The 24,879-nt window shown below is 48.3% G+C and overlaps 4 protein-coding genes across 11 annotated transcripts; 2 read left to right on the plus strand and 2 right to left on the minus strand.

Annotated features, from left to right (window-relative positions):
* Positions 1 to 1,861: 1,861 nt before the first annotated feature.
* On the minus strand, positions 1,862 to 4,762 carry LOC125716852 (claudin-15-like). Its single transcript, XM_048989651.1, has 5 exons — positions 4,546 to 4,762; positions 3,503 to 3,667; positions 3,055 to 3,136; positions 2,367 to 2,480; positions 1,862 to 2,164 (listed from the first exon to the last, which is right to left on the minus strand). The coding sequence occupies exons 1-5, from the start codon at positions 4,760 to 4,762 to the stop codon at positions 2,077 to 2,079; spliced, it is 666 nt and encodes a 221-aa protein (XP_048845608.1). The 3' UTR covers positions 1,862 to 2,076.
* crfb16 (cytokine receptor family member B16) lies at positions 3,879 to 15,136 on the plus strand. Of its 7 annotated transcripts, none has more exons than XM_048989638.1 (14): positions 3,879 to 4,660; positions 4,751 to 4,832; positions 4,926 to 4,987; positions 5,247 to 5,399; positions 5,706 to 5,786; positions 6,855 to 8,326; positions 8,424 to 8,589; positions 9,442 to 9,571; positions 9,664 to 9,854; positions 10,028 to 10,152; positions 10,309 to 10,456; positions 10,557 to 10,723; positions 10,806 to 10,911; positions 13,408 to 15,136. In XM_048989638.1, the coding sequence occupies exons 6-13, from the start codon at positions 8,297 to 8,299 to the stop codon at positions 10,905 to 10,907; spliced, it is 1,059 nt and encodes a 352-aa protein (XP_048845595.1). In that variant the 5' UTR covers positions 3,879 to 4,660; positions 4,751 to 4,832; positions 4,926 to 4,987; positions 5,247 to 5,399; positions 5,706 to 5,786; positions 6,855 to 8,296; the 3' UTR covers positions 10,908 to 10,911; positions 13,408 to 15,136. The 7 variants fall into 7 exon arrangements, with proteins under 7 accessions (XP_048845595.1, XP_048845599.1, XP_048845596.1 ...); XM_048989642.1 differs by having other exon boundaries at positions 3,879 to 4,016; positions 4,622 to 4,832; XM_048989639.1 differs by having other exon boundaries at positions 3,879 to 4,832; positions 5,706 to 5,790.
* LOC125716846 (presenilins-associated rhomboid-like protein, mitochondrial) lies at positions 12,181 to 16,396 on the minus strand. The gene is made up of 10 exons (XM_048989636.1): positions 16,246 to 16,396; positions 15,589 to 15,787; positions 14,814 to 14,954; positions 14,514 to 14,562; positions 14,345 to 14,440; positions 13,762 to 13,911; positions 13,611 to 13,681; positions 13,111 to 13,212; positions 12,920 to 13,017; positions 12,181 to 12,816 (listed from the first exon to the last, which is right to left on the minus strand). Exons 1-10 carry the CDS (start codon positions 16,287 to 16,289, stop codon positions 12,705 to 12,707), a joined length of 1,062 nt encoding a protein of 353 aa, XP_048845593.1. The 5' UTR covers positions 16,290 to 16,396; the 3' UTR covers positions 12,181 to 12,704.
* An 884-nt stretch (positions 16,397 to 17,280) lies between these two features.
* On the plus strand, positions 17,281 to 22,026 carry LOC125716843 (nucleotidyltransferase MB21D2). 2 transcript variants are annotated; one of them, XM_048989630.1, is made up of 2 exons: positions 17,281 to 17,603; positions 19,547 to 22,026. In XM_048989630.1, exons 1-2 carry the CDS (start codon positions 17,348 to 17,350, stop codon positions 20,806 to 20,808), a joined length of 1,518 nt encoding a protein of 505 aa, XP_048845587.1. In that variant the 5' UTR covers positions 17,281 to 17,347; the 3' UTR covers positions 20,809 to 22,026. The 2 variants fall into 2 exon arrangements, with proteins under 2 accessions (XP_048845587.1, XP_048845588.1); XM_048989631.1 differs by lacking the exon at positions 17,281 to 17,603 and adding an exon at positions 17,617 to 18,854.
* The last annotated feature ends 2,853 nt before the right edge of the window (positions 22,027 to 24,879 follow it).

Raw genomic sequence — 24,879 nt, forward strand, 5'->3', positions numbered from 1 at the left:
CAACTGTTGAACAGCATGTAGGTATTTGGAGCTGCTGGTGTCTCTGGTGTCCCAATAACTTCTCAGTGCGAGCTTCTCCAGATGCTGGCAGTTGTACGTAAAGTTGTACGCAACATTAGCAGCTGGCACAGAAATATATGAAGACTAATTTTCAAACAGTTGTATTCACTGATGAATGGTGCGCTACAGTGGATGCTGTACAGTGGATGCTTGACCTTTATTTTACTAGGCAAAGCATTAAGAACAGTTTCTTATTTACAAGCCTGACAAGTGCGAGAAAGCTCTTGTAAACGAAAACGGAGTAAATAAGTAATAAAAATAACTAATAAAACCCATAACGGAATGATTAAACAGAATTAGAACACTTACATGTGTCATTAAAATGTCCATAAGAAAGATAGATGTAGTTGTAGATGACTCGTCAATGCCCACAGTGTTACAGCAGGGAGATGGCAGAGTTTGGGCAGGAATATTGGGAGGTGAGGTGGTATGTCTCTTTAGGGACTGTGAGGGTGTCAAAATATCCTTTGCAAGATATGTGGAGTTCGTAACTGACCATTTCCTACCGTGGTATCAAAAGAATCCTGTCTTCAAAAAGAAAAATCATCATCCCTTCAGGCAAAAAAAACCCCATTGATTCCTTGGTTGCTATTAGCATAAATGGAGAAAAATATCATGACGTGGCCACCATCATCCCCTGACCTCAGCCTTGTTGAGAACCTGGGGAGCATCCTTAAAAAGATCTGCGTGGGTGAGCGGCAGTGTGCCTTGAAATAGCACCTCTGGGAGGAAATGCTGGCATCCTCAAACGAAATGTAGGCAGAAGCTACACGTGGACTTGCAAGCTCAATGGATGAGACGGTTGTTAAAGTGATCTTAAAGAACAGCTTATACACTAATATGTAATTTGATCTGTAAATATGTAAATATTTTTGAAAAATGATCTGTCCATGTAGCAACAACAGCAGATTTCTGTTTGGAGTTCACTGTGATCTATTGAATGTTTTCATATTTTAGTTTGCATTTTCTTTTCTTTTCAGTCCTTAAAGTCATGTTGTTTTGCTTGTAATAATATCCACATTGCAAGAAAATTTATGTGTTATTTCAACTTAAACCAGTTCATTTGTAGACCCCAGCAAATAATAAAAATATCCATCATTATTTTGACAGAAACTAATTATTGATTATTCAATATTTACATATTGAGTCTTTCAGACATTAAAACTTTAATAACTATATGTAATGCATTACTAAAATAACACCATTTTCTGTATATGATTATATTAAAAGTAAAATTACAATGAAGCTGGCAGTAATCAAGCCCTGTTCGCAGTGAAGGGAAGGCTGCTCTAGTATGAGCATCAGTAGTGCAGCTTTCGCATGGCTATGTCGCAGTTTATGCACTTTCTAAGATGCTGCTCTTAAGTTGATTTTAAATCCATCCATTTTCCAAACTGCTTATCCTACTGGGTCGCGGGGGGTTCGGAGCCCATCCCAGAACCAATGGGCACGAGTCAGGGAACAACCCAGGACGGGGGGCCAGCCCATCGCAGGGCACACTCACACACCATTCACTCACACATGCACACCTACGGGCAATTTAGCAAGTCCAATTACCCTCAGCATGTTTTTTGACTGTGGGGGGAAACCGGAGTACCTGGAGGAAACCCCACGACAACATGGGCAGAACATGCAAACTCCGCACACATGTGACCCAGGTGGAGACTCAAACCTGGGTCCCAGCGGTGTGAGGCAACAGTGCTAACCACTGCAGCACCATGCCGACCCCGATTTTAAATCCTCAGAATTTTTATATTTATTATTCAGAATTTGAATTATTTGGGAAAAAAAACAATTGTACCAAATTCGATTTTATTAATAACCATTAATATTCAAAAACACACAATACACAACTGATTTGTAACTAGTACCTTAAATTGTTAGGTTTCACTGAATGGTTTATGGTAATTGAAGGGTTAGATAATAAATCGAAAGATATGAAATCGAAAGAAAGAGCATCAAAAACAACCAAAACGAAAAATGCTACTTCTTATGAAACAGTTTAGCAAATGCAGTTTAAACAAAGGCCTTTGCAGTCCCCGTTTCTGAGGTCGCTGCTCCTCTGTAGATGTTCTGACCCTGGCCAGACTTTGCATAGTATTTCCTGTGACACATATGGAAATGGGTTAGATATCTGTTTGCACACAATCACACTCAAGGGCTTAAAGGCAGGCAGGCCTGCTTGATGTTTAGCATGGTACTAGAATCCAGTAAAATGGTTTTATAAATAGGTAGAGTGCAACGGAACAGCAGTTGTAGATGTACAGTTAGATAGGCAATCTGCTGACAAGGGGGACAAGACTCACGCTTTTCCTGACCCCTTCATTCCTTCTCTGCAGGAACAACATAGGAAAGCCCCACCGAGGATGGCCAGACAGGCCCCAGCCCAGGCCATGTAGAGGCCCACACCGAGCTCGAACCTGTGGACAGGAAGGGCCATCGTCAAGGAAAAAGAACAAATCATATGTTGGTGTGCCTTATGTGAATTGTGTTTTTCAGCCATTTTTGTATGCAAAAGAAACCTGGCACCACTATGCCAGGAAGTCTTGGAGTTGAAAGGTGCTGCCCTCTAGTGGTTGAGGGTCTCTCAACAGATTGGACATATGTGTGTCATGTACAGATCCTCCCTGGGTTACGGTGGGGATATGTTCCAATAAACGGAACATTTTAACACAGTACACCTAGCCTAACAAACATCATAGCCTAGCCTAGCCTACCTACTAAACATGCTAGGAACACATTAGCCTACAGTTGTGCAAAATCATTAGCACAAAGCCCATTTTATAATAAATTATTGACTGTCATGTAATTTATTGAATAATGTACTGAAAGTGAAAATCAGAATGTAATTGGAATACGCATCGTAAAGTTAAAATATCCTAACATCGTAACTCGGGTAACGTCTGTACTGTGTTTGTATGCATAAGTAGGCGCAATAGGGAAGAGTATGAAGATTGTCTGTGACCGTATGTTTTCCCAGGGCAATTAACTTACTTAATGCCTCCATATAAGGGGTTATAGAACTCCTGGACAACACGGGAGGCGTACCAGGACGCGGCCGTAATGCTGCTCAAGCCTGAGGTGGAGGGGCAGAGAGACAATTATCTTTAAATAAAGGGAAGAGTGTTGAGAGCAGTGCTCTTCCCTTTTACAAAGAGACCTCTACTGTGAGGAATCCAGTAATTCATCTCTTCTATGAAGAAGTAGCAGAACAAACAGCAGCCCCAACAAGGTCAATCAGTAACTTTATCATGCTACCTCGGTTGAGTTTTAACATCAGTAGCATTAGCATTACTGCTAGCACAGTAACATTCTCACTTTGAGTCACTTTTGTTAGCATTATCTTTTAGGATAGAGACATTATTACTCCTCTTATTACTCTGGACATGCTCACGTGAGCATTATAGTAAGGGCTGATAATAGTGGCTGCCGCTGGCCTTACCTGACAGAATGAACATTACTCCGCCGGTGCTGGCAACCTTACTCTTGGTTTGATCTGATGCAGTGCCAATCTTAATGCACTTGAGACCCATCATCGAAATAAAGACCGATATCAGGCCCAGGACCAGGGCTATGATCATCAGGGCACGGCATGCCTGCAAATAACCTGAATACAGAGTGACACTGTTACACAAAGGATGGCAGGGATGGGTAAAAGACTAACCACACTGGTCTGAAGACTCGAGGAAGCTTCATTATCAACATATTTAATTAAAACAATAGCAAGACAACAGGCTTTTATCTCAAGTGTACCTTCACTTTTTTTCATGAATCTTACAACTGAGAAACCATTTCTAAGACGTTTTAAATGTATTTGCCTTCAGGTTTTCATATTTGTCCAGTTCCTTCAACCAAGACAAATGAGGAGCTCAGTTGCGGCAAAGACCAACATGCACAGCTGGGCCCTGGGCATCCCTGGTATAATATACGAGATAAACCATGGAGTCCATGGAATGGTAACACATGCTAGTTTATTGTAACTACTAAACTGTTGAGAATATACACTAATCCAGCAGTACTCACCCTGTGAAAGGCTCAAATGTTCATCCTGCCCAAGAACTTAAGCCTTTGATTAATTTGATTCTAACTGAACCAATTTATCTTCCTTTGTTATGACTGGAAAATCATTCAGTTGATGGATGGGTATGTAAGTCCAGTAGAACCGTACAGCTGCTCAACACATGCTATGGATATTACTGCAGAGCCCAATATGGCTGATGAGTTACTAAGTGTGATAGTCGGATATTGCCGCTAAAAATAAACTTGGATTAAAATGTCTCCGATAAGCTGTCTCTGAAGCTACTTTCTTTCCAAGTGTTTTATGTGCTTCTCCATATGAGAGCCTTACCAAATACTGATCAAGTTCTGCTTTATACCCGCAACAGCCATATGCTGATATAATGAAGCTTCTGATCAGTGTTTGATGCTGATTTCTGGATCTTTCTGAGCTGTGAGCAAAGCGATCGTATCGGCTGGGTAGTTCACCTGGCAGGGAGAGCATGGACTGAAAGTCTCTGCAGTTACTGACGCCGCTGCTGTCCTCGGCGCACGAGTGCCACAGGTTCTCGTACTGGCGGTTGGACACGATGACGCTGCCGGAGTAAGTGGACACCTTCCAGTAATCGTTAGCCAGAGCGACGCCTGTCAGCAGCCAACTAGCCGCACCTAGCATGAAACCTGTTACTTCTAGCCCGGTCGACATGGTCACTTCTGAAAAGCAGAATCCACGCGCAAAGAGGTGGAAGGCTGACTGTGTGTCGGTCCCCTTGCAGGTGAGAGGCAGAATCTTAGTCGATGGCCTGCAGGCAGGATCTTTACTCTTTGCCCAGGGGCTATAAACTCGTCATGGCTACACCCTCTTTCAGATGAGGACGGAGGGAGCGGCTCACACCTGCCCTACCTTTCTGTGAGAGTCTCATCGCAGATGGTGTGTTTCTTTCGGTTTGTTTGTTGTGTTGACGGATGCAATCTGTTTGTCTTGTATTCCCTTCATAAATAATATGAAAACGGTTGAGCAATGCTTCAGAGAAACTTTGTGCCACTCCTGGCTAATCACTGAGGTGTGTCTAAAGTTGGAGGCCCTCAAAATCTTTTGACCGTTTCCTCACTGATTCTCCTAGAAGCTACCTTAGTTTTAGAGTTTGTAAGTAGTAACAGACTTGTATTGCTATCCATAACATTTTCAGCCACCATACACATTCTGCTGGACAAGGAAGACACATCCAGGTGGAAGAGCAGAGAATCTAAGCCAAGCTATGAGGAGAAACTACATGGTCAGAGGTGGAAAGTTCAGTTTCAGAAAATAAAAATTCCCACCAAGACTTTGTTCCAGCCAACCAGTTGAGTTCTCTGTGACTGTGACTCTTTATACTTAACCGGGTGATTAAAACAAAAATATTGGATTTTTTTTTCTGGGTCTGAACCAGGCTGGTACAGTGGTGGAGTGATTGGCACTGTTGTCTCACACCTCTTTCACCAGGGTTTGAGTCTTTCCCATGGCTCCATGTGTGTGTTTGTGTGTCCTCCCCATGTCATTGTGGGGTTTCCTCTGGGGTTCAAAAACATGCTGAGCTTAACTGGAGTTACCAAATTCTTTGTAGGTGTGCATGTGTTAGTGAATGGCATGTGTTTATGCCCTGTGACAGGTTGGAACCCCATCCTGGATTGTTTCCTGCCTATAGACACCAGGGGAGGCTCTGGACCCCCTACAACCCTGACTAAGACACGTAGGTACAGAAAATAGATGTATGGATTTGAACCATGTTGTTAACACATTCCTGTTAACCAGTAACTGACTCACTGGGCACATGAGACCGAAACATTGATAATGTTTTTATGGTCCATCTGACCCTGCTACTATGACATAGTTACTGTGTTGAACTGAATGAGTCAGTTATGAAGCAGGAAGGACAGCCACGAAGACCTGCTTCTATGTAATGAGAAAGTGTGCTTCATGGTGTCCAAACCCACCCCATACATATAATCGCCCAACCAGTCATGGTGACTACGTAGACAGCCATATACACCATGAGCAATTCAGCAAGACCAGTTCACTTACCTGTTAGTTTTTAGCCTGGGTGGGGGGAGCACAGCAGAAGGGGGAAATAAGAGCAAACATAAGAAGAACCTGCAGGATTTACACACAAAGCCAGGGGCAACATCTAACAGTCCAACCATGGAGGTGTGAAGCTACTGTGCTACCTTCTGTACCTCCACTCCATCCTCACACCATAACATGTTGTATGGATGGCTCCATCAACTTAGTTGCTAGAGTCTGAGGACCTAGAACTGAATGACTTTGGTTTAAGAGGTGAAAGGTTGTCAGGCAGCAAGTATGTGAAGTCAACTACAGGGCTAAATATGGTGATTTCCATCTCTCCACAGCTCAGCCCCACAGACAGATGACCCGGGAAAATTATTGTACATTATTTTCTGTACTTAACAAAGGAGAGTTTGTCTTTGAATCATGAAGGCATTTGAAATGCAGTTTATGGCTTTATGGCTTTATAACCATGTTAATGGTTGTCCAGTATCAGGGAGCAAAGTCTGCCCAGTCGGTTTCTACCAGGAGTTTCCCCACATCTACATGTTGTTCTGAAATGAGCCAGAGTGTAATGTGCCAATTACCACCCACATCTACTTACTTACATGTTAAAATATCCCCAGGCTGAAACCATGGAGAATGAAATGAAAGTAAAATTCAAAGTGTTACTGGTGTTTTTCAGAGTGTGGAAGATTAGTTTACATCCTGTCTGGCGTCTCCCTTGCCTTTTTCCCTTTCCTGCTTCCTCCAGGCTCACTGTGACTGCTAAGCAGTGTGGAAGATTCATGGAAGTGTAAATGAAGTCCAAGAGGAAGACAAGCTTAAGCATATAACCAAACACAATGGTGGTGAAGACTTCCTGTCTTGGCTAGTTTCAGTACTCTGATTCTTGTCCCCTGCTTACATATGGATAATAACAGTCTGTTTACATAAAGAATGTGTATTCATTCACTCTGGTGAGAAAGTTCTAGAGGAATATGAGGAGAAATATGATGAGTTAGCCACAGAAACGTGGACAGATACAAAGGAACACGATGTATTCATCACAGAGGAACAGGAAGAATTAATCACAGAGGAAGATAATAAAGTCACAGTACAGCACAATGAATTCATCACAGGGGAACATGGGACAGCTGTCCCGAAGAATGACCTTTTTCACAGGAGATGTATTTTGTATACACCGAACAGCCGTAACACTAAGACTGCTGACAGGCAAAGTGAATAACATTGATTAATCTTGTTACAATTGCCATTATATATTAGGCAAGTGAACAGTCAGTACTTGAAGTTGATAGTTGGAAGCAGGAAAAATGGGCAAGTGTAAGGATCTGAGCGACTTTGCCAAGGGCCAAACTGTGATGGCTAGACAACAGGGTCAGAGCATCTCCGAAACAGCAGGTCTTGTGGGGTGTCCCGGTACGCAGTGGTTAGGACCTAGCAAAAGCAGGATGCACTATGAGAAGAACGCAAGCCGGTGGATGCAGTTTGATGTTTTTGGCAATGGTCTGCTGGGAAACCTTGTGTCCTGGTATTCATTTGGATGTTACTTTCACATATACCACCTACCTAGGCTTTGTTGCATACTGAGTACACCCTTTCATGGCAACAGTATTCCCCAATTGCAGCGGCCTTTTTCAGCAAGAAAATGCACCCTGCCACACTGCAAAAATTGTTCAGGAATGGTTTGAGGATCATGAAAAGTTCAAGGTGTTGACTTGGCCTCCAAATTCCAAATAGATGTCCAATCTATGGAAGCCCCACCTTGCAACCTGCAGGACTTAAAGGATCTGCTGCTAATGTCTTGGTGTCAGACACTATAGGTAACATTCAGAGGTCTTGTGGAGTCCATGCCTCGATGGGTCAGAGCTGTTCTGGTGTCGAGAGGGGGACCTACACAATAGTAAGCAAGTGCCTTTAATGTTACGGCTGTTTTTGTAGATGCCAATATAATTATTGTTTGTTGTTATTGAAATTACACTTTAAATATTTGGTTAATGATTCTGTTATTTCTTGGCTGTATTGGATAAGTTGTAATAGAACAGACTGATGGGTAAGTTCTTTTAAATTTTTAATTCTACATACATCTGAATTTTTCTGTTTAATGGTAAAATAACCAGTGTAAAAATGTCAGTAAACATCTCTTGACATAAATAAGAAAAACAGGTTAATTGAAGGCAACCTGACCTGAAAAAGATGAAACATGAAATTGGGATCAGCAACAAGGTAGGCAAGTTCCTGTTATACAGGTCTGACCGCCCCAGTAACACAACGGCAAAAAGGGAGTAGAGCGGCTCCCAGCTCACTCACTCCTCATGCCCAGAGCTGCAGAAGCAGGCAGAGGATACGCAGCAACGAAGAAGAGGGACTGCAGGAGAGGACGAGTGTCCGAGAAAGAGAAATCAGAGGGCGCACAGGTGTCAGGAAGGTGATGCAACGGACCAGGTGCTGCCTGGCGCTGCTGACAAGCAGCTGTTTCATAGTACAGGGTGAGTGCCCTCGAACACACACACACACACACACATGCATAGTGAATACTCTGTCTGGTGCACACATGCATAGTGTATATTCTGTCTGATACACAAACTCATACTGAATACTTTCTCTGATACACACACTCATTGTGAATGTTTGATATACACACGCATAATGAATACTTTCTCTGATAGACACACTCATAGTGAACGCTCTGTCTAATACACGCACTTAGTATATATTCCCGCCGACACACGCTCACATATACTCATACATACTGACATAGTGGGTATTCTCTATTTCTCTGTCTCTCTCTTACACACACACACTGTATCTATATCTTTATTAGGGCTCGATTCAGTTCTGTAGGCATAACCCTAATCCCAGCTATGACAAACTTAACCCGTACTTGACCCTAAACTAAAGTAACCAAACAAAATTTTAAAAAAAGGCTTTTGGCATTTTTAGTTCTTTGATTGCAGTCATGGATTTTTATAAAATTGAGATTCCTTGAGTGGGAACCGAAAAAAAATGGTCCCCACAATGTAGAAATAGCAGGGTTTTATCACATTGTGGGGACATTTGATCCTCACAGTTTGATCTACACATGACCACACACACTCTCTCTGCACACAGAGCACATAAACAGCGGTAACTGTAGATGCATTCCTGGGTGTGGTTCAGGTGACGCCGCTCTGGTGATTCTGCCCTGGGCGGCCACATGGTTTCTCATGCTACACCTATATCTGTCGCACAAATCGATCAGTTATATACAGGCTTTACATGTCCATTTCTCAGACACACACACGCTTATACACACAATGGCTGATCACCACGGCCTGTGATGCTGGCTGTCCTTCTGCCAGTCCTAGGTGCCGAACTGCTCTCCCATCCGCGGGATGTGTTTATGGAATCAGTCAACATGAGGCACGTGCTCAGGTGGAGCCCCCCTGTGGCCGCATGCAGCACTGTCAGATACTCGGTGCAGTTCCAGGGGTGAGTGTGATGAGCATGTTATATTTGATCAATCGTAAATGTAAAGAAAGTTGTCGAGGGCAGACGATAAAGACGGCTCTCTTGCATTGCAGGGAGTTTGAGCTCCACATCTTGAATGGAAGTTGGGAGAATTCTCAGACTTGTTGGCTGACCATCCTTAATGAGTGTGACCTGACTGCTGACCTCGCCTCCGACTCGGACTACAACCTCCGTGTGCAGGCCCAGTGCGGCGGGGCTGGTTCCCGCTGGACCACTCTCCCTAGGCCTTTCAACAGGGAACAGAGTGAGGCCCGACTGGGGAGACCCACCAAGAAAACGCATGTGTTCACATCATTGGTCATTGGTTTATCAGTTGTCAGCCTCCAGACCTCTATCGGTGATTTGGTCACATTAGCTGACGAGGGGCTGGCCCGATTCCTGATTTTGAGGAGAATAAATGTTCCATGTTTTTAACAGCGAGGCTCACCGTCCCCATCATCGGCGTACGGGTGTCCGGGACGTCCGCGCGGGTCGACCTGCCAGACCTGCCCTCCACCCTGGAGCTGCTCCTCACATACTGGAGAAATGACCAGAAGATTAAGGTGGAGGACCCACCCCCCCATACTGTCCCATGTGGCACTCGCCCCTCTGTAGCTCACATGCTGCAACTCTGTTATTACCAAACATCTAGACTACATCCCTTTCACTCGAGCGCACTCGAGCAGCTTGCCAGATAACTCCGTGTTTTTTACTTCCAGGTGTCCAGGCTAAAGGTCCCACAGAAGTGGCGTCCCTATCACCTGAGCGGCTTGCAGGAGGGAGCCACCTACTGCTTATTTGCCCAGGTCTACTTTCCTAGCACCAACAGAAGCACCAGCTCAGAAGATCAATGTTTCCATGTGCCAGGTGTGGCAGAAGGACCCCTGGGGCAGCCTGTGTTAAAGCCTGCGCAAAATTCCTCAGGATAAGATGCCATTAGGCGGCTTGTCTGTTCCTGTCTTCCCAGACTCCTCACTCTGCTTGCTGGGGCCAGTCACCGTGTTTTTCGCCTTGGTGCTGCTTGTGGTCCTGGTCCCTGTCCTGCTGTGGACTGCGAGACGCTTCTTCTTCACCCTCTCCCACAACTGCTGGCATCAGGAGCCGCTGCCAGCTGCCCTAATCGATGATGTTGAGGTATGAATTGCGAGTGTCATTCCAAGCTTTGGGCCTCGTTGGGACTCTGAGGCATAGACCGACCTCCCTCTGTTGACTGCAGGATGAAAGGATCTACTTGGTAAAACTGGACCACGGTGAAGAGCATCACGCCATCCTGGTGTTAGAGCCCAGCCACACGGGCATGCAGATGCCATCCATATGATCAGGTATGGTTCATTCGAGATCCCATTACACAGTAGCGATGTATGGTACCAGTCAAAAGTTTGGACACAACTACCCATTCTCCATATTTTAGAATAAAGACATCGAAATGATAAAATAACACATATGGAATTATGTACTAACCAAAAAAGTATTAAACAAAAATAAATGAATTTGTTGGGGGAGGGGCAGCTTGGTGGGTTGGAACTCAGGCCTAGTTCATGCTTCACTTTTTGCGTGCGTTGTTGGGTTGGGGGCTGAATGACCGGTTTAAGTTCGTCTGCGTGACAACTTGTGTTCACATTACATTTGGCTGCGGATGCGGAAGGTTGCGGTCGGTGCATGCATACAGCAGTGATATTCCACCAGACCAGGAGAGGGCAGATGCATTGCAACAACCTAGAAATACAGGCAGCGTAGTGAAAGAGGTAAACTTTTCTGAAATTTTAAAGTTATTAGTCTAGACTTGGGTGGTATTATGGTAATAAGGCATAAGGCAGTATTTCGAAACCCTTTTGATAAAATTAGTTGGGACCCCTCCCCCTGTCCGGTGAATTTTTATCACCAATATTTCAAAATGGCCAAAGTGTTGGTTTTTAATATACCATATGCCTCGGTATAATGTCTGGACAGTATGAAAAATTAGATATGCGGGTATCTCTAACCCTCCTCACACAGCTGCTCACCATAACTACTACAATAACTGTTCTTCCTCCGCTCTTTTGTCATTGACTGCTGATCTGTGAAAGTCCACACTGTCACCTACTGGAAGCACCTAATCAATAATCTGGCACAATCAATCACCAAATTTACATCACGTCCCCTACTCCACAACTGTAAGCAGATGCGGAAAAGTGGAGTATGAACTGGCTTTCAGAGGGATGCTGGTTCAAATCCCTGGGTCGGTAGAGTGATCCCACCTTTCGGCCCTTGAACAAGGCCCTTAACCCCAACTGTCCCAGGCCGGCCCTACGGACTCCTCTACCCCAGTTCCATGAGGTGGCCTCCTGGGATGCACTGCCAGCTGTCCTGAAGGAGCTCCCACAGCTTCTGAGCTCTCACTGGCTGCTCTTCCTTCACTCTCTGGTCAACCTCCCCCAAACCCATTTCTACTGTGTTTAGGCCAGGTGGCCAGGTCATGGTATGCGTCACTCTCACTCTCCGTTTTAGGTGGCTTGGGGTGTCTAAATGTTTGCGGTACTGTATAAAAACATACATCCCCCTGCTGGCTGTGTAGTGTATGTGCGGCTGACAAATAAGGATCCACTGCAGACTGAGAACACAAGGGAAGCTTTTATTATGACAGTGCGCATGGAAGGTCGCCCCTCATTCATCCACTTCCCGAGGCACTCATCAGTCCTCAAAAACAGGAAACCGACAAATGGGAGTAAGGATTAGGAGCACCCCAGCCCAGTTCCAAAAGGCTCTTCCCAATGAAATAGTACAAAACATCCAAACAGTATCCATGTACTGCACAGCACCTTCTTGATTGGGAGACAAGATCAGAACCCACCTCCCAGCCCCCTCACCCCTGAAACAAAAGATGAGGGGGAGGGGAAGACAGGAGAGGAACTCTAAGCCGAGGCCAAGCCTGGATCCTGCTCCCGTCCTGGCCTTATGGGTCATGCTGTACAGGCCAGACTAGCAGGGATGAGGGACGTGAGCTTGGCTGCTCCAGCCAAATCTGGGCATCAGTCTTCCTGCAGCCACCTCCAGAGGACTTGGCCTCTACTGCCACCACTAGCCTTCCAGTGGCTATTGCAGCTTGACCACTGGACAGAGCCGTGGCCCCGCCCCTCTAGAGCGAGCCCGTACCTCCACCTGGTCCCCTCGTCCGTAAGTTGTGCCAAATCTTGACTAGAGGCTCACGGTTCTTCCAGATGAGCTCATGGCCTTGGAGGACGTACCAGCTGAAAGACCAGGAGATGATGGATAGGGCCATAATCGAGGAACTAAAGGACAATTTTAAGGAAAAACTAAACGGGATGATGGATGAGAAGGCAGGGGACTCACATTCCAAACAGCGCCCCTCCGAGGTGTGCTGCGTGGTCGAAGAACCTCCATCCAAGGATGAGGCCGGCCGCATCCATGGCAACGATAGCTTTCAATGCCTGCGAGGAGGGGCACGGTTACGCGGAAGTCCGGACACGCACACGAACACGACGAATCAGGATGAGGCTGGAGCGTCTCGCTATTCCACTCACGCTGCCGGCTGTGAAGGTGAACATAGGCAGGAAGATGATGGCCAGCTTTGCCTCAGGCATCTTGGTGCAGACTGCAGCCAGGACGGCCATGATAGCTCCAGACTGCAGGGAACAGACGAGAGAGTGAGAGTGAGCCAGATTTCAGAAAAAACCCGAGTAAGACACTGCACAGCCCTGAGATCCCTTCATCTCCCCTATATTTTAACCCATCTTCTCATTTTCCCCTCACAGTCCTTACTGACTCAGCATGTCACCATGGCAACCAGTAACCAATCATTTTGTTTTTTTCCCCTACAGCAACCCACTGAAAGTGAAACCTGCCAATAGGAAGAGCCAGCCTCACTCTAAGCAACCATCTTGCATAGTTGTCTATCTCTAGGAGAAAAAAAAATCCACCATTTCTCACCACCACGGAACGTCTAGCATCAAAACAACTAGCAAGTGGATAACTGCTGGTCCAAAGCCCTGAAGGTCACCCGTATGAGTGTGACAGGACTCACCGCCCCCAGAGAAGGTCCCAGCCGGCCCGTGGCAGTCTTGCTGACATAACTAACAAACGTGGAGATGGCACCTAGGGTTAGGGACATAGGTGTCAGCTGTAGTGGTCCAGGCCATCATGTGTGATGGTGGGACTCGCACGCCTGCAGCTACCTGCAGACATGTAGACAGCCATGAACTGCTCCCGGCCGAGCAGGGACACGATGCTGGAGGAGAAGCTCCACAAGACGTACATGTTGGCCGCCATGTGGAAGAAGGAGTAATGGCTGAATGTGGAGAGTATCATGGGAGAGCACAGGGTCCCTGTGGGACGGCAGACACAGACAGTTAGCACACAGGCCGAGAACTTAAGAACGTAAGAAATTTACAAACGAGAGGATCATCAAGCACGGAAGATGATGGATGGATGGATTAAAGGAACCCAGAGTTTTAGCTTGCGCTATACTAGCAGGAAGACTATTCCATACTCTAACTACACGCTGTGTAAACAAGTGCTTCCTCAAATTCATTTTAAAATGTTCTCCCTCTAATTTCCACTTATGGCCACGAGTTCTAGTATTTAAACTAATACTGAAATAGCCATTTGGCTGAACAGCATCCAGACCTGTTAGAATCTTATATACCTAGATCATGTCCCCCCCTTAGTCTCCTTTGCTTGAGGCTATACAGACTCAGCTCAGCTAACCTCTCCTCATAAGGCTCTAGGGGGCGCCAGCGAGGATGCACGGCTGCTTACGAGAAGCCGGGTTGGATGTGAAGTACTTCACCATGCTGCGCTGTAGAGAAGGAATCCTCCAACAGCAGAACACCAGCGCGTTGGCAGCAATGATACCTGGAAGAGGGGACAGGGTGATGAACGACGATACGCCCACGGCCCCCTGCCCCAGGCGTGTCGGGAGACTGACCTGTCACCGTTCTCTGCCCTTCACTCAGACTGCTCCACCACTGATTCACCTGAAATTCAGCAAGCAGCTCATGGTTTTGCATGTCCACTGGGTGGCACCCTCTCTACAGAAAGTGACCTTTCACCTTACGACCAGAACACCAGTTTTCACCACTCCGACGATTCGGACAAGAGTTTCATCCTCTGGCTCCTCCATCTCTTCGGTGCCCATTAATTAATTACTGTCCCCACTTTGTATCGTTAAGGAGGTTTAAAGTAGTTAATGAAACACAAGCGCTGAGTAATAGAGCCAGTTTTCTACCTGCTTGCGGAAGTCTCCCTGCTTCTGCGGACGCAGTTTCTCCATCCAGTCGGCTCGGACTTCATCGAAGTAGGTCTGCACGCGCGACTTCAGGGACTCGTACTGCCAGATGGCGGCTGCGCCGAAGGAGCAGCCTGTAAACTGATATGGAGTCAGTGACCCCTGCTGCTCACGAATCTCAGCGTAGGAGCCGGCAGGTAAGCACACTGACTGGAGGAAAGTGTCAAAACTGCTCTGAAAAGCTTCAGGTCCAACTTATCATTTCTCTGTCAAGCAATGTCACATTACATTTTTTTTTATCAATAAATATTTTTTTAACTTTATATGCCAAGCTCTGTCGTTCTTTCAGAATCCACACAAAATTCTGTCAGTTTCATTACCCACAATTTTCTCAGACACACACACCCCCCCCCCCCCAAATAAAGCTTGAAAAACAAAGTTTTCCAGGAGCTTCATAGCAAACTCACACAATAAAATGGTGGAAACTGCAGTGGAAATCGAAATGAGGAGATCAGGAGGGGTTTCCCAATGGCCATAATCTTAAAATCTTAAAAATGACTACTTGAAATTTTTGTCTTTCCTTGGCATCAAAACAAAACGTTCAGACTTATTAAATCTAACCTGCCGATTTTCAATTTTCACCTGCTGCAACCTACTCCAAGGTGGTACAATCCGAGCATCATAGTCCGTTAGGGTTTGGACTTAAGGGCTGCCAAGTCCCGGTCATTAGGAGGGAAAGACATCAAAATACATCTAACAGCTGGAGAGGACTTACCCCTACAGTGAATACCAGTGGCTTTACCAGTCTGCCAAAGGACACACTGGGCACCGGGGGGGCTGGGCACTCCACGGGCGGTGCAATGGCCTTCTTTCGGACTGCCCCGTCAATGTCCGCTTCTTCCACCTCCACCTTCTTCGCTTCAGTCTTCTTGGGGGCCTTGCGGAAACCCCTCTGCTGCAAAAAAACTGTCCACCTGCGGAACAGAAGAACCCCTGACCTTCACCTGTATCGTGCCGGGTTTCTTGATGCATACAACTGAGAAGTAGATAAATCCAATGAAATCACCCATGAAATGACCGGAGGTTATACCCTGCAAGCCTTGGTAAAGCAGTAACGTCAACCAGCTTCGGGCTGCGCTCTCCTACCTTAGGCAGGTCAGCCGGACACACAACCCCCCCCCGGGACCCAGCTTACAGTCCAGATCGTCCCTGCCTCAACACTACGTAACAACACTTAAAACTAACGCTTGAGGTACCTACAGGCGCTTCAAAAACAGCACTTTCCTCACGCATGTACAAGCCAACGAGTGGTGTTTTCCCACTGTGCCGATGGATCACCCGGGGATCTAATCTCCATTAAAACCGGATCTGCCCGTTGGTTTAATAGGCGCAGCGGAACAGACACTAGTGAAATCATTCCAGCACGGCTCACCTTTTTCCACCGGTGCCGCTCAGTATAGCACCCCTCCACGCCATTTTTCCGAATGACGCAGCCCCCCTCCCCTACCCCCGACAATGCTCTGCCGGGTCACAGACACTCAGCGATGGAGGCAGCGACACCTAGTGGACCGGATGGGGCAACGTCGCATTTTAAGGGCGACTGGGGGTGGAGCATTCGTTGTAATTATTCTGTTCATTTTAATAGTTATTACGATAATATCCTCCATAGTTTATCGTTTTGTTATTATTCTTTTTTAACTTTTCGTACAGAAAATCAACCATAACATCCAGAACGGACTCTCTAATTTACCCACCCCTGATACATTATACATATTTAACTCCCATTAAATGGAATCTGGGCTGAAATATTTGCGCTTCTACGCCGACTTTGTGTTGTCTCTTAATAAACACCCGGAAATCTCAAATCTAGGGAACTACATAATATAAAAACCACATTCCGTCTTGTATAAATAAACGGGGTTGACAGTATCAGAGTTGCCAACTCTCACGCATCTAGCTTGAAACTAACACTTTCAGACTCTCACGCTCACACAAGAAAGCGGCAAATCTATATTATTCCATTATAACCCTAAAAGTAGCTACATAAAAAGTGCTAGGGCAGTTTGCAAACCTTGCACGCTATTTACCAGGTAATAAAACTGTTACATGCATGTAAATACGCGTGAAGACTTGACTCGAACTGAAAATCTGACCACAGCGCTGCTGTGTTCGAGGATGAATTCAAATAAATGGCTGGTCTGCGCTGCCTGGTATATTAAAATTAAAGGCTGATCTATGCGGTCTTCTGTATTAAAATAAAAGTCTGCTTTGTCCTGCCAGGTGTATTAACATATTGGGCTGCTCTGTGCTACATTCTGTATTAAAATGAAAAGCCCATCTGTGCTGCCAGGTGTATTACAATAAATGGCTGCTCTGTGCTACCTGGTGTTTCATCAAAAGAAAATGCTACTCTGTGATAGCTCTTGTATTAAAATGAAAGGCTGCCCTGTACTGCACGGCATGTTAGATTTTGCTGGGGGGAGCCGAAGCGCTTCCGCTCCCAGGGGCGGTCTCTGCATTATCTCCTCGCGAAGATGGCGGCGCCAGTACTAGGCAGCCGGGCTGGATCGGTCAGCAGCCTCGGGAACAGCCCCACCGGGACACCCAGCAGCACCAACAACAACAACAGGATCGTGCCCAACTGCCCGGAACTTGACTTTAGGTCCGGGGCCAGGATAGAGGAGCTGAACAAGCTAATCCAGGAATTCAGCAAGCACGACCAGAGGGAGTATGACGATCAGCGGGCGCTGGAGATTCACACCGCCAAGGACTTCATCTTCTCCATGCTCGGTAAGGAGCAGCCCGGCGTTGTGCGTTTCAAACAGAGCTTGGTGTGGAGGACACCGTCGGTGGTGTGCAGGTAGGGCGTGTGTGACTCAGTGTCAGGTAAGATGTTAGATTTTTGGTACCTTGGTCTCTTGGACCAGATGCTCCACAGCACAGATGCACGTATCGATGACTGTCACCAGCCGACGACGTGGAGCAAAACTGAGACTTTCAGCGGCAATTTCTGTGAAATCAGTTTGGATTTCGGTACGGGCGTGCAAATGCACGGTCCGTGCTGCAGCCTCGGGAGTGCTGATGTATTTCGTGTTCATTTGCACGGCAAACAGCCGTGTGTTATTTCATCGTGATCTCCACGATGAGCTATTGTAAAATACGTCAAAATAACCGTGCAAGCGCAGAGGGAAACGCTGTGATTTCCTGGAAGAGAACCCAGCATGATATCTGAGGAATCAGGAGCACTCTCAGCTTACTCGCAGCGTCCCTGCCTGCACACTGTCTCTGCATCGTAGGGCGACACGGCGGTGTGATCCACTAGAGGGCGCTGCTGCCTGGAGATGTGCTGACGGTGTTAAAAGACGATGCGTTTAGAATGTACTGAAGTCTTTGGCATCTGTTCGCATGGACACATGACAGATGATACACCAGCAGAACCTGTGATGTCATCGGCGTCATCACTCCTCGTTGGATTAAGTGAATGCGTGCGCCACTCCTAGAAAACTGTGGTTTCTGCAGGATTAGTCACAGCAGGAGAGTCATAAAGGTTAATTATGCCCTGTGATAAAGTGAGGACTTTACACCACGTTTATAAACACCGGCTGGTATCAGGGGACTTCTAAGGGCTAGGGGTGAAAGGTCATAGGGCTTTATGTGCAAAGGAAGGGCTGAGTTCTGACTGCTCTTTCCCATCCGAGGCAGGACCCACAGCGACTTTCGCCTGTTGCCCCAACTTGTAGGAGAGAACAGCCTTTGTCACATTTGGTTTCCTATCCAGGGTGGCAGATTTACACAGATTTCCGATCAAAACCATCATAGCTCCTGGACCATATCAGTTTCTGTCTATGGGTCAGAACCTGCATATTTTGCTCCCTCGCGGTATTGCAGCTGTGTAAGAGCCCATTCGCCTGGCCTGTCCGTGGAGTGACCCCTAAAGGCACAAGCGGGGAAAATCAATACTGGTTGAAAGTTTCAGCTCAGTATCACCAGCCAGGTTCTGAAGGAGACTGTGAGAGACACTGAATGCAACCGTGTTTTGTGGTAAACAAACGCCCAGGTGTGATGGAGCCAAAATGGCACATGAGCTCAGGAGTGGTCATGGCTGCAGTCCAATCAGCCGTGAGCGTCGTACCGAGGCAAATAAGATGCAGGTGTCAAACGTTTTAACTACCTGCTGATGCTGTCTGTGTCGGGCCGGGGTGACATACTTTTGGTTTACAGCTCTGTGCTTGAGGTGTTAAGTGTCACCTGGTGAGACCATGCAGGGGCTGCAGCAGTGCATGCTGGGTAGAGGGTGAGATTGTAGCCGTTTGGCCCTGTTGTGAGGTGGCACCCTTGAGCTCCTTTTTCAGATTTATAAATGGCTCCTCGAGCGTTAGAAATGCAGCAGAGCTTCGCCTGACCTTGAGGACTGTGGCCCCGGCACTCCGGCTCCGGTGTTGTCTTTCAGATATTCTCATTGATCCGCCGGAAACCGACGCCAGGCCTCTGCAGAGGGGCGGTGGCTGTAGGCACTTAGAGTCACATGGGCCAGTGTGAGGTGACATGAACAAGGACGGGGTCAGCTGGGTAGGGTGTGGTCAGCCAGTTTGGGTGGGGTCAGTGATAGAACGGTGCCAGATTTGGCAGCTTTAAGCATATATATAACTGTTCCTGCCCTTTTCGTGCATCCCTGCACTGTGCCTATGCTCCCGTTTTGCATTCCCAAACTCTCCTCCTGATCTGTTTTCCAGGGATGGTGCAGAAGCTGGACCAGAAGCTTCCGGTTGCCAACGAGTATCTGTTGTTGTCGGGCGGGGTGCGTGAAGGCGTGGTAGACATGGACCTGGACGAGCTGAGCGTCTACGCCCGCGGCACGGACTACGACATGGACTTCACCCTGCTGGTGCCGGCCCTGAAGTTGCATGACCGCAACCAGCCTGTGACCCTGGACATGCGACACTCGGCGCTCTGCCACTCCTGGCTGAGCCTGCGGCTCTTCGACGAGGCCACCATCAACCGCTGGAAGGACTGCTGCACTATCGTCGACCACATCAACGGAGCCACAAACTACTTCTTCTCCCCGACGCTGGTGGCGGACTGGTTCTACGAGTCGATCAGCGTGGTGCTGGACGAGGTTCAGAAGAAGCCGCAGCGGGGCATGCCGCGCGTGGAGAAGGTGGAGAAGAACGGGACGGTAATCTCCATCATCCTGGGCGTGGGCAGTAGCCGCATGCTGTATGACGTGGTGCCCGTGGTCTCCTTCAAGGGCTGGCCCGCCGTGGCCCAGAGTTGGCTGATGGAGAACCACTTCTGGGACGGAAAGATCACAGAGGAGGAGGTGATCAGCGGCTTCTATCTGGTGCCCGCCTGTTCCTTCAAGGGCCGCAAGGAGAACGAGTGGCGCCTGTCTTTTGCTCGTAGTGAGGTGCAGCTCAAAAAGTGCCTCTCCACCAGCCTTATCCAGGCTTACCAGGCCTGCAAGGCTATCATCATCAAGCTGCTGTCTCGACCCAAGGCCATCAGCCCCTACCACCTGCGTAGCGTCATGCTCTGGTCATGTGACCGCCTGCCCGCCAGCTACCTGTCCCAGGATGACTTCTCAGCCCACTTCCTGCTGGGCCTCATCGATGACCTACTGCACTGCCTGGTCAACAAGACGTGCCCCAACTACTTCATCCCGCAGTGCAACATGCTGGAGCACCTGTCGGATGAGACCGCTGTGCTGCACGCACGCAAGCTGTCTTCGGTGCGCTCGGACCCCGCCGAGCACCTGCGTACGGCTATTGAGCACGCCAAGGCCGCCGGCCGCCTCACTCTGGAGCTGCAGCGGCGCAGTAGTGGCTCCGGGCTGCCCTCACCACAGGCGGACCCCGCTGACGCGCCACCCGACGACCGACTGGCCAAGAAGCTACAGCAGCTGGTGACAGAAAACCCTGGCAAGTCCATCTCGGTCTTCATCAACCCCGACGACGTCACGAGGCCGCACTTTCGCATCGACGACAAGTTCTTCTGATCCCCTGCCTGCAATCCTGCCCCCTTTCGTCCGTGTCCTCAGCCTCGCCCCCCTCCCCCGGTGACGTCCGCCGTGAAGCGTTGTGAAGTACAGTACGTTGTCCTGTGGTGTCCATTCATGTCGCGATCTCTCTCTCCTGGAGACTCCACCTCTCCACGGCCTCCTTACGCACCGAGCCGCGATTCCGGCGTGCCTGGTGACGGGGGGGAAATCCCGCACGAGATTCCGGAGACGGCTTCTTTCCATTGGAAAGCGGAGATGCGGGAATCTCGTGCCACCTTGGAGAGACGTGTGTCCAGAGCGGACTCTCTGCTCCGTACTCTTGTGCAGAATGTAAAGGGAAGCGTGTTGCTCCGGCCCCGCCATGGCTGGCGGGATTATGACGTCTGGCAGAGGAGCCAAAGATCCTGGCTCCTTCCTGTTTCCTTTCTTATTGGTTCTTAGCTGTAAAATTTTATGAGGGGAATGTGTGTAATGGGACCTGTAGGTGACGGCCCGTGGTCTTTCGCCAAGACTACGGCCGGCTCCCCTGTAAGACCCCCGATTCCATTTCTCAGTGTGGGAACAGCTCCAGTTAACGAACGCTGCAGGACTCTACATGATGGAGCAAAGCACCTTGGCAGCCCTGGGCTCCATCTCCAAGTGCAATTAGTTAGAACACGCGTGCACGTACCCCCATGAACTCACACACACACTGGCGCACACGCGAGGAAGATAGTCTATAAAGCCGTTACTTTCGTCTTGTGATGATCTGCTCAGTGATACGATGCTTGAAATACTGTCTTATTTATTTCCGGGAGCGTTTAAGCACCCTGCTCTTCGTCATGCACACACGATGTCTTGTTCGGTTTCTTTGCTGCTATCCTGAACTGGTTGGATGAAGCGGCCAGACACGTTTTTGATTATGCAACTTCAGTTTAACACTACGTGTATCTGTTGAGCGGGTGTGGATGTGCTCATCCTTCGCTGTATGTATGTTGTCGCATAAAGTCACCTCACTGGCCGAAAGGACCTGTCACGAGCCTTCGGAGAAGGGTGTCCAATGATGTGCATTGTGTTGAGAAGGAGGCCCAATCAGGTGTCTCCTGTTCCAGGAATGGCCTGCTCTCCAGTCTCGTGGCTTAACCCTCCTCTGAAGCCAGTGGAGCAGCAGTTTCGTTCAGTTCCTATACATTGTATATATCAAACCAATCCAGTAATAAAGGCACTCATATCAGACGGCTGTGCTGAGAGCAGTTTCTTTGAGGGGACACTGGGCATCCACAGCCATTGTTTTGGGGGGGGGGGGGGGGGAGTGTGTCTGCGCCACTGTGTAGCATCACACTACACCTGTCAAGGCAGACATGGTTAGTCTGACTGACTCTAAACCCGCTCATTTGTATGTGAACTAAAGTAACTCTATGACCGGGGGGCAGGTCTGAGTGAGGTGTATCTAGGGCATCCCGTTTATAGGCCCATCCAGCGTCACCCAGCCCTGATGCATGCTGGGATTTGATCCAGGTGAGATCCTTCTTAATGGGCTTTGGCTGAGCTGTTGTCTTCATCAATCACTTCATTCCCTAAAGCAGGGTTGTTCAAACCACGGTCTTCGAGGTCCGAGCACTGCTGGTTTTCCAACCTTCCTTTACCTGTGAGTCAGGTGTGAAGCCTCTGGCCAATCAGAATCAGTAATTATTAAACTAACTACCTGGCAGAACTGGCGACAAGGCCTGGATTTGGAGTCAAGGTCCAGATTTGAAGAGCACTGCCCTAAAACAGTGTATCTCAACTCGGTCCTTGGGAACCCTCAGACAGTCCACGTTTTTGCTCCCTCTCAGCACTAAACCTCTACCACGTCTTTGGTGTTCTTGATTGTTTAGTTCCTTCTTGTTTCGCTTTAGGTCTGCTAGGAGAAAGGAAAATCATGAATGGCGTGGGGGTCCATGAGGACTGGGCTGAGAAACAATCAATTTGCCAAATCTACTTTAACCCAAATATTACCCTTTGGCTGAAGACTTACTTTAAGAAACTAAACATTTTTGGTTAACCCGCCTTATAAGCAATAATTGTAATGGTGGTACAGTATCCAGCTGTACCTAAAGACCGTTGTCTGTTCACATTCAATTAATCAACGGTGAATCAACCATTTAAGTCATGAACGTCATGAATGGTGATGTTTTTAAGTGTTAAAGTAATGATGATGTAGCCATCAGATATATGCTGTGCCATAACTGATCAACTGGTCAATGATTTCTGCTCATGTTCATCGCCCATGATTGGTTAGGAGTCCCACTGATCCAGCACCAGCTGTCATATGGAAGCTCTGCTTTTACATGGTCCTTCTCTGCCCCTGAGATGAGGGCACCTTATGAAATGGTAACGGGGAATCCCGCAGTTACACTCCAAGTGTTTGGGGTGGAGGCTGCCAGATCTGGGCCGGGTGATCTGATAGACCTGACCAGGGGTACTGCTAGAGATTCTGTGCTCCACAAAAGCAATTCAGGTTGTTTCCACAACCTAGATCAGTTGTTCCAAGTTTTTAAGACCCTTGTCACTTACGATGTCCCCGGACCCACAGAGGGCCCGGAAAGGATGACAGGCCTGTCTGGCCCCGGCCTGTGTCTGCTGTCCCAGGATCACCTGGGCTCCTTCTTAGATTATCGCTGACCTTGCTGCGTCCGCCTCTACTTAGGTTACACTGCGTCAGCAGTGTTGGGTAAAATATTGATTTGTGCTTTTATTCCGGGCAAAGAAGCCGGGCTTTGTGAGCCAGCTGCTTTCCTTGGCTTCCTGCGGCCCCCCTGCTGGAGCTGCCTGCCAAGCCTTCGGGACTGTTCACACTGTGGTCCACCTCTACCTGTTCACCGTAGTCTACCTGTACCTGCATACAGGGGCGTCAGAGGAGCATGGAGACCTGACAGATTTAGGGAGCTCAGCATTTTAAAGGGGCCACACTCAGCAAAAGTGTTTAAGGGGCGCAAGGTGACATATTGTCTGAGGGCCCAGAATGCCTAGCTACGCCCCTGCCTACCCATCCTGGACCGACACTTGTCACTTATGGACTAGTCGGCCTGAGTAACTTCGGCCGTAATTCACCTCACTGCTCACTTCCTCCTGTCTGCCCTGACAGTCCTGCTGCTGGGACGGTTTACTGAGTAGACAGCTTGGCACATAAATGGATGTGAGCTTATGTCAAGTCATGTAATCAGCAAAAGAGACGCCTATCCCACAGAGCTCATTCTGACACGGGCTGCTGGATGTGACAAGTTATCAGCAGTCTGCATGGCCTCTGACCTGACTGCTTGGCCGTACATGGTCTCTCTCTTTGTCGGAGGTGTGATCTCTGCCCTGGTCTGCTCACCCACCCATTGTCTCTCTCTCGGGGGGTATGATCTCTGCCTGGCTCTGCTCACCCACACGATCTCTCACTCACCCTGGGGTGTCATCTCTGCCCAGCTCTGTTCACCCACACGGTTGCTCTCTCTCTCTGGAATATCATTTCTGCCCGACTGCTCACTCATGTGGTCTCTCTCTCTCTTGGGGGAGCAGGGGGCGATCTCTGCCCTGCTCTGCTCACCCACACAGTTTCTCTTTCCTGGGGGGTGATCTCTGCCCTGCTCTGCTCACCCACACAGTTTCTCTTTCCTGGGGGGTGATCTCTGCCCTGCTCTGCTCACCCACACAGTTTCTCTTTCCTGGGGGGTGATCTCTGCCCTGCTCTGCTCACCCACACAGTTTCTCTTTCCTGGGGGGTGATCTCTGCCCTGCTCTGCTCACCCACACAGTTTCTCTTTCCTGGGGGGTGATCTCTGCCCTGCTCTGCTCACCCACACAGTTTCTCTTTCCTGGGGGGTGATCTCTGCCCTGCTCTGCTCACCCACACAGTTTCTCTTTCCTGGGGGGTGATCTCTGCCCTGCTCTGCTCACCCACACAGTTTCTCTTTCCTGGGGGGTGATCTCTGCCCTGCTCTGCTCACCCACACAGTTTCTCTTTCCTGGGGGGTGATCTCTGGCCTGCTCTGCTTACCCACACAGGCTCTCTTTCTTGGTGCAGTGATCCCTGCCCTCAACCGGTCACCCACACGGTCTCTC

Source organism: Brienomyrus brachyistius, chromosome 21, assembly GCF_023856365.1.
Source record: "Brienomyrus brachyistius isolate T26 chromosome 21, BBRACH_0.4, whole genome shotgun sequence".
In the NCBI taxonomy this organism is placed as follows: Eukaryota; Metazoa; Chordata; class Actinopteri; order Osteoglossiformes; family Mormyridae; genus Brienomyrus; species Brienomyrus brachyistius.

Bases quoted from the DNA above. Each gene is read 5' to 3' on its own strand.
- crfb16 (XM_048989639.1), top strand. From the start codon at position 8,297: ATGAAACATGAAATTGGGATCAGCAACAAG. The intron at 8,327-8,423 runs GTAGGCAAGTTC...CCTCATGCCCAG, and splicing joins AAATTGGGATCAGCAACAAG to AGCTGCAGAAGCAGGCAGAG. The intron at 10,457-10,556 runs GTGTGGCAGAAG...CTGTCTTCCCAG, and splicing joins TCAATGTTTCCATGTGCCAG to ACTCCTCACTCTGCTTGCTG.
- LOC125716852 (XM_048989651.1), bottom strand. From the start codon at position 4,762: ATGTCGACCGGGCTAGAAGTAACAGGTTTCATGCTAGGTGCGGCTAGT. The intron at 3,137-3,502 runs GTAAGGCCAGCG...CCTCCACCTCAG, and splicing joins AGTAATGTTCATTCTGTCAG to GCTTGAGCAGCATTACGGCC. The intron at 2,165-2,366 runs GTGAGTCTTGTC...TATGTGTCACAG, and splicing joins ATGAAGGGGTCAGGAAAAGC to GAAATACTATGCAAAGTCTG.
- LOC125716846 (XM_048989636.1), bottom strand. From the start codon at position 16,289: ATGGCGTGGAGGGGTGCTATACTGAGCGGCACCGGTGGAAAAAG. The intron at 15,788-16,245 runs GTGAGCCGTGCT...TCTGTTCCGCAG, and splicing joins AGCGGCACCGGTGGAAAAAG to GTGGACAGTTTTTTTGCAGC. The intron at 13,682-13,761 runs GTAGCTGCAGGC...CCCTAACCCTAG, and splicing joins GGCTGTCTACATGTCTGCAG to GTGCCATCTCCACGTTTGTT.
- LOC125716843 (XM_048989630.1), top strand. From the start codon at position 17,348: ATGGCGGCGCCAGTACTAGGCAGCCGGGCTGGATCGGTCAGCAGCCTC. The intron at 17,604-19,546 runs GTAAGGAGCAGC...TCTGTTTTCCAG, and splicing joins CTTCATCTTCTCCATGCTCG to GGATGGTGCAGAAGCTGGAC.